This window comes from Pavona decussata, unplaced genomic scaffold, assembly GCF_977016875.1.
Source record: "Pavona decussata unplaced genomic scaffold, jaPavDecu1.1 SCAFFOLD_50, whole genome shotgun sequence".
NCBI lineage: Eukaryota > Metazoa > Cnidaria > Anthozoa > Scleractinia > Agariciidae > Pavona > Pavona decussata.
Window position 1 is genome coordinate 955,001 of NW_028145472.1, and position 15,516 is coordinate 970,516.

The 15,516-nt window shown below is 36.6% G+C and overlaps 3 protein-coding genes and 1 long non-coding RNA gene across 8 annotated transcripts in view; 3 read left to right on the plus strand and 1 right to left on the minus strand.

Annotated features, from left to right (window-relative positions):
- The window catches only part of LOC146481418 (uncharacterized), a 78,697-nt gene that overhangs the window by 44,513 nt on the left and 18,668 nt on the right, over positions 1-15,516 (plus strand). For 2 of the 3 annotated variants that reach the window (XM_085108530.1, XM_085108531.1), the window contains one exon: positions 8,589-8,639. The exons of the other annotated variant lie outside the window; for it this stretch is intronic. The gene's annotated coding sequence lies outside the window, so the exon portion shown is untranslated. The remainder of the gene's footprint in view (positions 1-8,588; positions 8,640-15,516) is intronic. 3 annotated transcript variants of the gene reach the window in all.
- Positions 1-15,516, minus strand: part of LOC146481421 (uncharacterized) — a 96,297-nt gene that overhangs the window by 38,023 nt on the left and 42,758 nt on the right. The window lies entirely within an intron of this gene.
- LOC146481424 (uncharacterized) lies at positions 643-1,738 on the plus strand. The gene has a single exon (XM_085108409.1). It carries the CDS (start codon positions 745-747, stop codon positions 1,660-1,662), a length of 918 nt encoding a protein of 305 aa, XP_084964535.1. The 5' UTR covers positions 643-744; the 3' UTR covers positions 1,663-1,738.
- The window catches only part of LOC146481425 (uncharacterized), a 51,319-nt gene continuing 42,264 nt past the window's right edge, over positions 6,462-15,516 (plus strand). The window contains exons 1-5 of one of the 3 annotated variants that reach the window (XM_085108509.1): positions 6,462-6,674; positions 8,589-8,639; positions 10,748-10,875; positions 11,181-11,660; positions 11,912-12,271. In XM_085108509.1, coding sequence (XP_084964635.1) covers positions 10,753-10,875; positions 11,181-11,660; positions 11,912-12,271 — 963 coding nt within the window. In that variant the 5' untranslated portion in view covers positions 6,462-6,674; positions 8,589-8,639; positions 10,748-10,752. Of the gene's footprint in view, positions 6,675-8,588; positions 8,640-10,148; positions 10,194-10,747; positions 10,876-11,180; positions 11,661-11,911; positions 12,272-15,516 lie in introns of those variants that run through there. The other 2 variants (XM_085108510.1, XM_085108511.1) reach the window with 2 other exon arrangements.

Below are 15,516 nucleotides of genomic sequence, written 5' to 3' on the forward strand. Positions count from 1 at the left end.
TGTAGCCTGGCGGCACTGTCCAGGGCCACAAGAACGTTTTCCTGACAGATTGAAGACTCGATATACTGTACACACAGCGCCTCCAAAGAACCAATCTCAAGCTGTAGAAATAAGGAGAGGACACCTTTAGAAAGGAAATAATAATAATAATAATAATAATAATAATAATAATATATTTTTTTAATTTAAAAATAGGTTTATTTAAACATATTATCAAAAATTTACAAACAAGACGCTGGGACTAGTATACAATTGTTAAAAATATATCCTTACTTACAAAATGTGAAACATCATAAAGCCCATCAATAAGAAAACCAATGTCATAACAATCATAATTTTCTCGCACTAAACCTGTCGATAGGAAAAAACTGTTGATCTAACGATTACAATTTTGCGCACTATGGAAAAAACTACAGTGGAAACGTTCAGTCCTGCATCCAGAAAAACTTAGAGAGTTTAAGTTTCTGGTAATAATAATAATAATAATAATAATAATAATAATAATAATAATAAAAAAAGACTATTTTTAAGCACTTTTTTTTTTAAGAACAGGGGAAAAAATCTCATAATTATAATAATACTAATAATAATACTAATAATAATAATAATAATAACAACAACAATAATAATAATTAAGGAGGGCTTGGCGTACCTGACTTACGGTTTGAAGCTCCACAGCAGTTTGCTGCTTCTACGACAATAACAGCATCGCACGTAGATTCCATCACCAAACAGAGCACTTTCATGGTGGCAGGCGAGAGGTCCACGGAGGAGTTAAAAAGACAACATCAAGCTTCAAAAATTGCGTCGGTGAAATCGAGAATGGAAAGTATTGATTCCACTCTACCCTCGGATCTGCTGCGGTCAGTTAACCAATCGAGAGACAAGGGTGCGAGCTCGTGGCTTACCGCAGTACCTCTTGTCGATCAAGGCTTAGTGCTGAATAAACAAGAATTCAGAGACTCTCTGCGTTTAAGGTATAATTTTCCCCTGTCTGATTTACCAAGCAAGTGTGTTTGTGGGGAGAAGTATACCGTCTGCCATGCCCTGTCATGCAAAAAGGGAGGGTTCGTGGCGCAGAGACATGATGGCGTCCGCAACCTACTTACCTCTTTTCTTGGTAAGGTTTGCACCAACGTTGAAGTCGAACCACAACTACAACCTCTCGACAATGAGCAATTCAACCTCAGAAGCGCGGTGACAAGTCCGGAGGCAAGACTGGACATGAAGGCAGGGGGCTTTTGGTCTCGAGGAGTTACAGCATTTTTCGATGTCAGAGTAACGCATGTTAACTCCAAGTGTAACCAGGGAAAAGCAACATCGACAATCTTTAAAGAGCAGGAAGAAGAGAAAAAGCGGAAGTACCAACAGAGGGTGCTGGACGTTGAAATGGGATCTTTCACTCCCCTAGTTTTTGGAACCAACGGTGGGATGGGAGCCGACTGCAATTGTTTTCTCAAACGCCTAGCCGAGAAGCTCTCAGAAAAGAATGAGGAACCTTATCACATTACTATCACTTGGATTAGAACATTGCTTTCTTTTGAGATTTTAAAGTCGGTACACACATGCGTACGAGGCTCCAGGACACCTTTTCACAAAATTCCATTTGGGGATTTCATTGATGACTGCCGCTTAAACGCTAGCCAAGCGTGTCTCCGCTAATTTTAGAAAGTGAATGATGGCGTGACGTTGTAAATTAGTATTTTAGGATCTTTTTAACAACTTTTTTTTTTATTTCATCAAAATTTTAGTCTTACTATTGTTAAAAAATTGTGCTTGAAAATAGCTCTGTTGTACTTGGAAATAGTCGCTTTTTTTTTTTAATCGAAATGAATTTTAAATATTGAATTGTAAATAGGTTTTAATAGCTCTTTTTTTCTACTTTTAACTTGTAAATATCAATTTTGCTTGGAATATTATAATAAAGAAAGATTTTATTTTTATAATAATAATAATAATAATAAATAATAATAATAATAATAATAATAATAATAATAATAATAATAATATTACTTTATTTATATAGCGCGATTTCCAGCGATGTCCAATCGCGCTTTACAATTACTGCAAATAAATTTCATTACACCATACAATACTGAATAAAAAAAAAAAATCACATTTACATATTTAGGGACAAACAAATTATATACTGCATACTTTTCGGAGTCATGATAGCTCCAAAATGGGATGGCTTCAGGAATTATTTTACACTTAACTTATTGAAGATTTCTGTGTGAGTGCTACCATGTGACTGATGTGACGGATTTCTTTGGCTATTTGACTTTCAGAGCGGAGAAAAGTTCTGCGCAATTTTTCTGTGCATATCCGTTCGCGAGCTCAAGTGATCCGTGAATAAGCGGCGAGCGTGATTTTTAAATTGATCGCACGAGACCGATACAAAAATCCTGTGAAAAAAATGTAAAATCCACTCTGGCAAAAAATTATATACTTTGGCAAACTCAGTAATTAAAAGATTAACTATATGGCTACCCTCGACCTTAAGGTCGAGCTCTCGACCTTAAATATTAAGGGGTTTGCTTATATAGTCGCATTTTGTAAAAAGGTTCATGACAATAATAGACCTGTAAAGGCGATTTGTTTACACGCTGCGGGAACATTGATGGCTTTAACGTCTTTAATGTTTAAGAAGCCGAAGTAATAATAATTTACCTTTAGAGCTAATCTGTAAACATCCAAGTTTAGACTGATGTCCTGCGAACCTTGACAATCTGTTAAAACACACAGTTTTGCTTCATAGTTTAAGAAGCCATGAAAAACTTAAACTACAGCAGGGATACATCGGCAGCTGTCTTCTTGTGTGGGAAAATTATCGCTTCTTACCGAGATACCTGCGGTAGCATAGTAACTCTTTTAAAATAACAACAATTTAATTGGCGCCATTTTTGGAAATTTTTGTGCCCCGCCATCGCGGGGCACAAAAATTTCCAAAAATGGCGCAGAGTTCGCGCATTCGTTTTCCCGCTTTTAACATCTGACTACGACCACACGTATACAGCTTCCCGGCCTTGACCTAGAGATTGTGCCGGCTACAAAAAAGACTAACGCAATCCTTTAATTTTCAGTAAAACTTAATTCTTAAATAATAATAATTTACCTTTAGAGATAGTCTGTAAACATCCATGATTAGACTGATGTCCTGCGAACGTTGACAATCTGTTGAAACACACAGTATTGCTTTGAAAATGTGTTTTTGCTATCAACAAGCCATACACTCTTTAAAAACTTCAGGAAACAAACGTTTAAATGATAATTAAACTAAAATTTATTTGCTAGTAAAGTATGTTTTCAATCATAGTTGCGGAAATGATTGTTAGACTTGGTAAGCTCTAAAGGCGGTAAAAGGAAAACCAAAATTGATGATGGAAAACCTGCAACGGTACATAATATCCTTAAGGTGCGTTCGATCACTAAAAGTTTCACATAAAACGTATCTGGGCTGCACGGAATGCAAACTTGCTCTTGAATATCGTGTGCCATCAAACGGACGAACTTGAAGGAGTGGAATATTTTCGATGTCCACGGACGAACCGCGTCCATTTCTTTCGTAAAACTTCATCCTGAGGGAAATGGTGCTGTGACACATTGTTCGGGGCCCTATAAGCGCAATACGTTCCCCTTTTCTTTTTAATTACATTCTTCCTTCGACGCCATAGTTGCGTCGAAGGAGTCATTTTCAAGCCGCTAGATCGGATCTTCAACCGCGAAAAAGTTGGTTTTATAAAGGCAGCAGGTAACTTCAGTCGATCAGTTATGATTTAAAACACAATAAATCACTAGGAACTACAAAAACAAAAATAATTTCATATGCACTTCAAGGCAAATTAAAATCTTTCAGTAAAGCAAACAAACTACTCGCTCTGTGAACATTCGTTGACGTGTCCTAAAACTAACTCCTCCGGATCCACGAGCAAAAAATTTACCATACTGATAATACAAGATTACTTACATTGTTGGTGACTTGGGAGTCGAGATTGACTAAAAAATCAGAAAAAATTAATAGAATACAGGGAAGCTTTCACCTCTCACAATAGAACAAAGGCTACACTGCTTCTATTGTGACTGCTACCGACAGGTAAAACATTTCAAGTGGAATTTAATTTGCTTATTGTATTGAAATAATTTGATGAACACAGTACAGGTTCAACTGACATGGTTTGACCCCAATTGTTTTTGATTTGCTGAAGTTTTGACATTTCTTTAGCTATTCGCTATGGTGTTCTCAGAATTGCATCTAAATTTAGACAAAGCTAAAACAGAAGCAGACATCCCATTGGACATTTTGGCGACTTTAAACAAATCGTTCTAGCCAATTATATTTCTCGTTAGAATGACCCTGATATTACATTTGTTCTCTCAAAAACTTGATCTTACGAGAGCCTCATTATATGCAAAGAAAACAAAACAGAAAAGTTACAGATGCTTTACTTGAGCTCCGAACGATTGCTTGGAGAATTTGGCAACATAGTTTTGTATTCTGTTTTCCTCACTGGTACCAAAGAAGAGGATTGAAGCGGAAGACTTGACATGTTTTCTTTGTATTTCCATATGATTTGAGAGCTTTCGGGAATATTTGGGGAAACAGTGTTTGATTTGCATGGATGCTTTAGGCTGAATATTTAATTTCATAATCAATCCTCAATGGCGTTGGCTTCTTTTCTTTTATTTTCGTTGGCGCACTAGAAGCGTCATTTTGATCCGGCTAAAATAGAGGGCCGCAATTTTCCCATCATTTGGAAAATTCCAGGCCAAGTTTCTCACCGCAGTTCCAATCGAAACATCTGAAGGGATTATATTGCAACGAAACGAATCATTTCGGGATTCCCTGGTTCGGATTTTGGATTTTTTTCCCTGTTAGTATACCTTGTATAACAACTTCTTTAATTTCTTCCTTTTTAGATTTATGCTTTCGTTCCGCCGAGCCATGCAGTCGAGAAAGTAATGCCAAGAACACTGAAAGGTAAATTATTTTAAACATGTATTCACTAAGACGTATTTAAAAGTTTCTCTGGTGTTAAAGTTAATTACAGCAGACGGCTAAGTTTAAGCTTAATTCTTTATGGACTAATTTACTTGCATAAAATAAAATCGATGTTAGTATAAATCTCATTATCTTGTAGGTCAGTTTTGGTTTTAGGTGGAGCTTTTACGTTAAAATGGCCTGTCTTGGTAATTTCACAAGGCACCAAGTTTTACATCGCTCAATGTTTAATTTAAAAAGAAACTCGTAACCAATAAGACTAAAACTGATAGCCATGCTGGTACTTTCACTGCTTGTGAAGCAAACAATTCTATAAGCTCGAAACCAAACATTTTACATCGCTCATGTTTAATTTAAAAAGAAACTTGTGCCCAATAAGACTAAAACTGATAGCAATGCTAGTACTTTCACTGCTTTTGAAGCAAACAATTTTGTCAGCTCGAAGCCAAACTTTTTTACATCGGTTATGTTTAATTTAAAAAGAAATTCGATCTCAAAAAGACGAGTCAATAAACGATAAACAGTGAAAGGAATTTTTTTTCAGGAAGGCACCCGCGAAGGTTTGGAGTAACCTTAAAACACAATAAATCACTAATACAAAAACAAAAAAATTATTTCACGTGCACTTTAGGCAAATTTGAAAACCATTAAACAAACAAATGACTCGCTCTGTGAACATTCGGTGACGTGTCAAACTAACTCTTCCGCATCCACGTGCAAAAGATTTACCAGACTTATAATACAGATTACTTACATTGACTTTGGAGTCGACATTAACAACAAAAAATGAGAAAAAATTAATAGAATACAGCGAAGGTTTCTGTTATGACTGCTACTGACAGGTAAAACATTTCTTGTGGAATTTAATTTGCTTAATTTATTGAAATAATTTGAAGAAAACAGTACAGGTTCAACTGACATGGTTTGACTCCAATTGTTTTTAATTTTCTAAAGCTTTGATATTTCTTCGCTATTCGCTCAGATTTACATCTAAATTTACGGAAACCAAAATTAAATAAGTCATTCCAATGGACATTTTAGCGACCGTATACAAATCGTTCTAGCCAGGGTCTTAGCGAATAACATTTCTTGTTAGAATGACAATTGACAGGGAGAATTTTTAAGTATTTGTTCTCTTAAGAACGTGATCTAACGAGAGCTTCATTATATGCAAAGAAACCAAAACAGAAAACTGTGCATTACTTCAGCTTAATAAACTCACCAATTTGACAATTGCTTGAAGAATATGACAGCGTGAATTTGTATATTATTTCTTCATTGGTCACCAAACGAGATAATTTAAGCAGAAGACTTGACATGTTTTCTCTGTATTTCCATATTATTTGGGAGCCTTCATGATTATTTTATTTTGAGTTACTCGGATGCTTCAGGCTGAATATTTACTGAACATTTAATTTAGAAAATCAATCGTACGCAGCGTTTGTCTTCAATTTTCCCATGTTTGGAAAATTCTAGGCCATGTTTCACGACACAATTCAAATCGAAATATCTGGAGCGATGATTTTCCAACGAAACGAATCATTTCAGGGTGCCCTGGTTCAGATTTTGGATTATTTGCGTGTTATTACATCGTGTCTAACAACTTCTTTAATTTATTTCCTTTTAGATTTATGCTATTTTCCGCCGAGCCATGCAGCCGCTAAAGTACTCAAAGGTAAATTATTTTAAACATGTATTCAGTAAGATGCATTAAACAGTCGGTCGGATGAAATTAATTGCAGACCATAGAACCCAAAGCTTAATTATTTGTTGCCTTTTTTTTCCTCACATGAAGTATAATCTGTGTTAGTAGATCTTACCATCTTTTAGGTCAGTTTTAGTTTACTTGTGTATTACTTCAATCAGCCCCATTAGAATAATTGATATGCACGTTTCAATGCCTTGCGACAGAACAAAACGAGCCTCACTTTCTTTAACCTAATGTGTGATTTCTTTAAAGCAGTACAAAAAAAAGTGGGTACCTTAGACCTCTTTTGAAAAATTACACAGTGGCGGCAGTTTAAGAGTCAACCATTGCATACAGAAATTTCAATCAACATCAGTAGTGGAGTTTTGGCGTTAAAATGGCCCGTCTTGGTAATTTCACAAGGCACGAACATTTACATCGCTACATGCTCAATTTAAAATGAAATTCGATCTCAGTAAGACGAATCAATGTACGATAGAAAACTGCTAGCCATACTAGCTTCTCCAAATTAGTTGAAGCGTCACATTAGTCAATTAGCCTTTTGTTAAATTATTTCAGCTGCTCGAAACCAAGCATTTTGACAATGCTACACTTTTTTTTTTAAATATTCGATCTCAAAAAGACAAATTAATGTACGATATACAGTGAAATGGTTAGATGCTAGCATTTCAAAAGTAGCTTTCTTGTAATTTTTTATCAACTCGAAACCATTGCTACATGTTTGGTTTGAAAGAAATTCTATCTCAAACAATGTACGAAATAAAAGGTTAGCGATGTTCGCGTTTCAAAATTGGCAATACGAACACACTTTTTTTACAAGGTCGAGACTAAGAACAGGGTTCTTAATGTACATTTATTCTTAAACTGATCTCTCAGAGTGGGCAGTCGTTTGCAATGAGGCATTAACTAATCTTCAGTTATTTTCTTTGTCACCAATCGCCTTAACCTTAAATTATTTTAAAAATTCTGACAATGTGTTCGTAAAATCGCTTCCGTCACCGATTGACACAGCTGAATATTATTCATAGCAATGTGTTCAATCGTTTTATTAAACAGAGTTAAAACGCCGATAGAAAAATTCAAACATATGTCAACACACCGAAGCCAGCACACAACACGACCTTAATAACCCATTACACGGAAATTGGACTGTTTATTAGTCAAGAAAAACTGAGTACATGGAGACGGAACACACTTATTGCAAAATGGAGCTAAACTGTTCCCCTTTTTGAGTAAATAGATAACTGATGTGCTAACCGTAAGGTAAAGTGATAAGGGTAAGGGAAGGCTTTTGACAATGAAAGTATTGCAACTTTGTATGTATAGTGGAAAGATCGGCCGTTGTTAGGAAGGATATCTGGTTAGGCTGTGAGAAAATCTCCTCAGGGGGAAAGAGTGCAGAAGCCCTAATACAAATGACCTATGGAAGTTCAGATTCCGGACGGAGGAAAACAAGGATATCTCACCGATTACTCTAATCTCAATCGACAGGTGTTTTATTTAAGCATTTTAAAACTTTTTGGCGTTTGGTTTTTTCTTTTTTAAAAATGAAACAGTAGGTCACGCCAATTTGGAAGTACATCGTAGAAAAGCATCACAGAAGACGCCGTCCTATTGGACGATTTAGGACCAAACAAACTATTAGGGGGGGGGGGGGGGGGGGAGAATAGTGTTTTGAGGTTGAAATTAAAAACAAAGGTTTGGCAGAACTTGTTCTGACGAGAACCTAATTGAACAAAACAAAATAGAGCTTCGTCAACTAAAACCTTCTCAATATTGACAATGAAGGACTCACATATCCAACACTGTAAGTTCTCGGCAGTTTTGTTGAATGTTATTTGTGAAGGATTTCGTTGCGCTTTTTCTTTTCCTCTAATTTAGATTTCTTGTTCTTATCCAGACAACCCGGATCAGTGCTGAATTACTTCAAAGGTAGACCATTTTGATGTTTATTAGAATGCAGTTTAAGCAGCGCTTTCACGCTGAATTTAGTTTTTACGCCTTTAACAGTAAAGTTAATAGTTTTCCTTTGGCCTGTTTCGTGACTTTTAAAGAACAAATAACTAAATGCGTGTTCTAGTTTTTATGACGTGCGGAGTTCCATTTGATTTTGGAAAATGTATCGAGAGAGGTTACCATATTTGCTCAAAACTATCATTTCAGCTCTGATCAATAGAAAACAAACTTTTATTCGCAATCCGATAATTTAGGTCACTTTTTCAGACACGACACGGTCTTTAGTTTGACCTTATTCACGTTATTCGCGGATCTCGATGGACTAAAAATGGCTTCTAAACAAACTGAACAAACATGTTACAAATTACTCCAGTATTATTCAGAATTGAACAGCACTCGGTTAAACAAAATCAGCGAAAAGCAACGAGTCAGTTACAAAATTGTGATTTTTAGTTTACATCGGAAAAACTAAAAGCAAGTTTCAATCGAAAACTTTACTGCTAATGTTGATAAAAAAGAGTACTTTTACGTGTAAATTTAATCCATCCTTGAGCTTTAAACTTGCAACATGGAAACGTAAATTTAGTTGCTGATTTTGCCATGTGTTAACAATTACGTAGACTTCTTATATAGATCCATTCACAGATTAAATAAGATTGAATCGTGAAAACAATAAGAACTACACAAGTAGGATTTTGAATAATCTGGATCTGACGTGTCAAACATACTCAACGTTTGTTTTCTAAAAGCCGAGTAAAAGAAGTGAATTGAAAGTATATTTATTGAGAGCCGTGTAAAGACTTTAGAACGCGACTTTACATTCAAAAGAAAAAAATCGCAAGTGTATTATTCCGTTTCACAGCCCACTTAACTAGAAACGGGTTTCAGTATGCAGCATTTTAATTTAAAACAAACCCGAAACTTATTGCCACATAAGCCATTTTGTTCAATTACCTATCAAACATTATGGATGTTTGACAGTTTTATACATGTTATCAAACAAGTTTTCAAGGTGTAAAAATTCTCAAAATACAATGCAAAACAAGGCAGAAAAAACAAAAGCGGGCACAGCATTGGCTGAACCATCTAAAACTTGCTTCAACTTGTTAGTCATCCAAACAAAACATCTAAGAGAGTCAAGGTTACTGGTTATTGATACAGAAATGATTTAACCAATAGGAGGGCTCAGCTAATCTTGGAACTCAACATGTTATGTGCTTTAAAACGTGTCTAGGACAAGTGTTTACTTCCAAGTCAATAGAGATGATTTAACCAATAGGAGTGCTCGGCTTATTTTGGCATCCAACATGTTATGAGCTTTAAAACGTGTTACCTTCTAAGTCAACAAAATTATTTAACCAATAGAATAGCTTGGGCTATTTTGGCACCCAACATGTTGCCAGCTTTAAAACGTGTCTAAAACAAGATTTTTACCTACAAGTCAACAAACAAAAAGGATAAAAGCTTCTGTAATAGTAAGAGGTGAATCAGTTTTCCTTCGGATCACTTGAAGCCGCTCATGCAAGATTGGTAGGTAATAGAACTATAGATTACAACTTTACGTTTGTATTGTAAATTATAATTTTATTCTTGACAGGATTGAACTGAATTCTAGTGCAATTAATTTAAAGATCTTTTTTTAGCAAGACTCGTTTAAACATCTTTTAAAAAGTTTAAACTTAGCAAGTATTTGAATTAGTCGTTTTTCATAAAAAATGTTTAGGTCGCTAAACTGAATAACACTCCGCCATAACGTTTTCCTTCAGTATGATAAAATAAATTAAATTAGCAATAACAAGGACGAATAGCGCTTCAGTCACTTTATATCTTCATGATGAAACTCAATGGCAACGGATGATAAATAATAGTTATTAACTGATAAAGCACAAGCCAATCGACGACTTACTACCAACGGTTATGTGGTTGGTTTGTGTGTCTGATAATTACTTTAATTATTGTAACAAGGAAAGCTCAATATGAAAAGCCTCGTTTGGGCTCCTTGTAGTCCTTGTACTTTGATCATTTGTAGTTCTTATCTTTTTCAATCTTGAATAAAACTGAGTTGGAGAATTTAATGTTCACAGGTTGAATGACGTCGAAACGCTGCCTGAATATACCGCTGACCATCATGCTGTGTGTACTGCTCTTACTGCTGATCACCTTGTGTTCTGCGAATGACAACAGCAGCAGCAGCAAACCACGTGACAACAAGGTGAGTTTGATGAACAGACTCTAGGTACAAACTCACAACAGTAAGCTCCCTTCCTGCTGCCCACCAAACAAAAAAGGATTCCAAAAGAAAAGAGTTACTGGTTACACGTCACTTCAAATTGCATTTAACAATTTTAATCAGCTACTTGAAATTGTTGCAGTGAACATTATTTAAAATACAATTAAAAAGTTAAAAAATAAAACTCATTCAAAACGCTATTAACAAACCAATCAAAATATGTACATTACAATGTCCACAACTCAGCGCAAGTAGACTAAAAGAGAAGTTTTCATTTCTTCATTCAGGGTACTCCTCAACAGACGTCATCATATGGGTCTTGTGGTCACAGCACATGTTTCTGCGCACCAGGTATTCCAGGTATCCCAGGAAGCCCTGGATCCACGGGACCAGCAGGTGCCGCAGGACCACCGGGCAATCACGGACCTGAAGGACCCATGGGCCCTCGAGGAAACAAGGGCGATGAAGGCCATAGGGGAAGACGTGGTACTTCAGGCCTTAAAGGTGCTCAAGGACCCCATGGACCTCCGGGTCCTGCTGGAAAAAAAGGCAAATCAGGTGCTCGTGGTAACCAAGGTCCTCCTGGCCCCAAGGGACAACAAGGATCCTCTGGCCCACCAGGTTCACGTGGAAACAAGGGTGATACAGGTGCTCGTGGAATTCAAGGTCCCCCAGGCCCCAAAGGAGCTCTAGGGTCTGTTGTGCGTAACTGGAAACAGTGCGTTTTTAAGAAGCTGGGGGATGGAAGGGACTCTGGATTGATTAAGGTAACTGAGTTTTGAACTTGACATTAAATCGAAAGCTAAAAGCAACGAAATTATGTTTCTATGAATACTAACAATACCAACATCCGGTTTGACCTAGTTCAAGGTATAAGTTACGCCGGCCGCCCTATGACGTTGTATTGCACGGTTGCATTTATACGTTTTAGACTGCAAGATAATAATGTCTTTATATAAAAGCTGATGGTTTTCATTTCAGACCTGTTGTTGATTGATTTTTTTTCTCGTTTTTGCAGGAATGTGTTTTCAAGAAGATATCTGCCAAAACAGGGCTGCGTGTCTTCTGGAGTGGAACTCTTCGCATCTATGGCTGCCATGGGTGCTGCAGGCGATGGTATTTCACCTTCAATGGTGCAGAGTGCTCAGCTCCAGCAGCCATTGATGGCGTAGTGTATATGATACATGGGAATAGCGGCAGAAAGGATTTACACCGTGTGAGGCAAATTGAAGGAGTCTGTGAGAAAGTCCACAAAGGCACTGTGCGTGTGGGATTCTGGGTCGGTAATTGTGCTGGTTATGGATCGGCAGATGCATACACAGGCTGGAACTCAGTGTCCCGGATCTACGTGGAAGAAGTACCACCCCCACAGGCTTAAAAAAAGCAAATTTTCATTTTTTTCTTTTTTTTTAATTTTAAGGTGCTTGGTAGATTCCGAATGCGAACTGAATGATCGCTCAATTGAAAAAGGGTTAGAATCTCAATTTTAGCTAATGATAACCAACTGGAAGTAAATTTTGACAATCAAAACAGGCGTTTAATTTTTGAAGCTTCAAAGGTGTAAGGAGTAAAGGCAATTTTATCCGGTAGCAATATATCACGGGAAATACGCCAATAAAAGTCAAGTAACAATAAATAATACACTGTGTTGTGTGAATTTCTTACGGTGCTTGTTTCTTTGCCACAGAGTTGGATTTTACAAATTTTTACTAATTTTTGTCTCAAACATGCCCTGAAGAAGAAAGGCCCTGCATTTCGAAATATTGGAAAAATATACTTTCTTGACCATGAAATCAGCCTTGCTCTTTTTTTTTTAAATTATTTGTTCTACAATGTTTTGCTGATTAGATCCTTTACTTCAGGATCTGGTACTTTTATTTTGTCGCGCTGGTCCTTGCAAACACAGTTAATTACTGGTTTTTACACAACTTTTTCTTGGATTTTCATAATTCAACGATGGTCATCATGTGATATTTAAAGTGTATATGGCTGTTTTTTTTTTGCTTGATAAAATGTGAATGTTGTTCTCGTATGAAAAAAAAAAATAAATAAATAAAAAAAACCCTTGTCAATTTTTCTTCCCCGTCAAAAGTCACTTCCGGCTGGGTATAATACCGCGTAGGACAGGAGACTGAGGATAGTAGGGTTGTGACGTTAATACAGCAGTTTCTCTAGTCCACAGTTGTTTCATTCTGAGTATTCGACAATCCAATACATATTTTCGTCCACAACACAGTTTTCTTCCTTTACATACGAAAAGCAATTGAGGAATAGAAAAATCGTGGGACCTTTATTGACGTCACAGCCCTACTATCCCCAGTCTCCCGTCTTACACGGTATTGTACCCAACCGGAAGTGAAGTTTCACAATTTTATACGCCTTAAACGCAGCGGCAAAAAAATGAGGATTTATTTACATGAAGATTTGATCAGGCAAAAAAAAAATTGTCATATACACTTTAACCTCCCCACACAATTAATCCACAAAAGGAAACGGCGTAGCGTGGATATCTACTTTGACGTAGTTAATTCACAAAAGTAAAATCTTGGCTACTTGGCTTTTTTAAAACTGTCGTGAATTTTTTTCACTGCACTTTTACTGCACCAGAACCACTGTTTAATTTTTCAATCGGATTTTACGGGAAGTAAAACCAACATACCTTTTTCAGTTTTACACTGTTTCTTATCTTATTTATAAATAATAATAGGCACGCTCGGCTATATCTGAGCTCATATTCGATGATCTCGTTTGGACGATTACGTTCAAAAGTTTCCAGGACCCTTTATTCTCTTCCGCACCACCTCCCTCGCGAGGACAAGACAGTGGCGTTACAGAAACACCTCAACCCTGACTCACTGGGGCCCAATTTGACTCTGGTTCCCAGCTAGACCGCTTACTTGACTATGATTCGCCTCTAGGTACCTTGTACAATTTACAGAACTCTTCCCTTCTTATATGAGCGGCGATTGTATAAATGGATCTGTCTGAGGTTTATTTAAAGGGACTATGTTAGCTAGGACACATGCGCAGTAGAGTCCTGTTGAGACTAATTTGCATCCAACTCGTCAAGGGATTTTTCTTTTCCGCCATTGCAAAATCTTTCGAAAATATCGCAGCAGAGAGCTTCTGTAATTACTAAAGAACGTTTGCAAATGACTTATTCAGCTAACTTTCCGAAGATGAACGCAAATCAAACAGATGAAAACAGTTTCCTGAACTCTCCAACGGTATTTGAAAAAGTTGGGCCAGCGATTTCAAAGTGCTTCTCATCGACGCGCGCATGCGCCTTGTGTGACATAGCCCCTTTAAAGTCATGTCTCACCTCTGACCAAGAGAAATATACATTCTGTATACATGTATCACAATATGACCGCGAAAGACTGGACCTCAACTTAAGGCAGCATTACTTCCAGTTTATCTTCCTCTTGCTCATGTTGTCTTTCTCGACTTGATGTCTAAAGGCAGTAAACAAAATTTTTAGCTACTTACCATTTTTTTTGTATTTTAATAGTTTTTATTCCATTTTATTTAGTTACAGATTCACAAATGAAATCAATACTAGTGCAGAACACACACACATCTACAAAGGACAGTAATTAGGGAGCCACGACGCGTTATTATTATGGCCATCATTACTACTATTTTGTTACTTTTTATGAGCACCAAATATCAATCGTGGTGTTTGCTGATGTACTTGCCCCATTTATTTAAATGAATAGCTAAGTTATCTTGTTATTAATCTAGTGATTTAGCGATTTTAGTTTCGAGCTGATAAACTACTTTAACTTTTGCAATAAATACTCTGAAGCTAGGTCTGGTTTCGACAATTCTACAATTACATATGTGCCGTTTTACTATTAACAAAATATGATTCACAAATAAAAAATCTTTACAGTCTAAAATACCAAGCATTGTGTTTTTATTTGACAACTGATTTATATTTGTATTAAAATCGCTAAACCACTTGATAACTTCCGTCCAGAACTCCCTAGTATAGTGGCAAGATACAAAGAGATGTTCAAGGGATTCATCTGTTTCTCCACAAAATGAGCATGCTGGTGAAAAAATACCGATTTTACATAGAAAGGCATTCGTAGCTATACATCTGTTTAAAATCTTATATTGAAACTGAGGTTACACGGAATGAAAGACTAATTTTTTTTCCAGTTTAAATTATCGTTTCCAAATTGAGCGATATATTTTCTCTGAGCGGTTGGTTGGATGATAACTCTATTTCGAAGTTCTTGGTAGATGATTTTTGACTCGGCTTTACTCAGCAGGACCTTTTTGCCATTTAGAATGTAAATATATGAAACACATATTTTGAACAGCGGATGAAAGATCAAATAGAAGAAAGATCCTCGCAGTTACTACGCAACTTAAGCAGTTGCGAAAAGAAAGCCTGAGAAAAATTCAGGCTTGAACGGGATTCGAACCCATGATCTCTGCGATGCCGGTGCAGTGCTCTACCAACTGAGCTATCAAGCCAACTGGGAGCTGGTCATATTGTGAGTTCGTAATCTACCCGTGAAGGATGAATAAGTTAAAAGGAACAATGCCAGTGCACTCGCAGGTTTTTAAGGATTGACGCCATGCTACTGGGGGGTATCCATCACTGAAGCA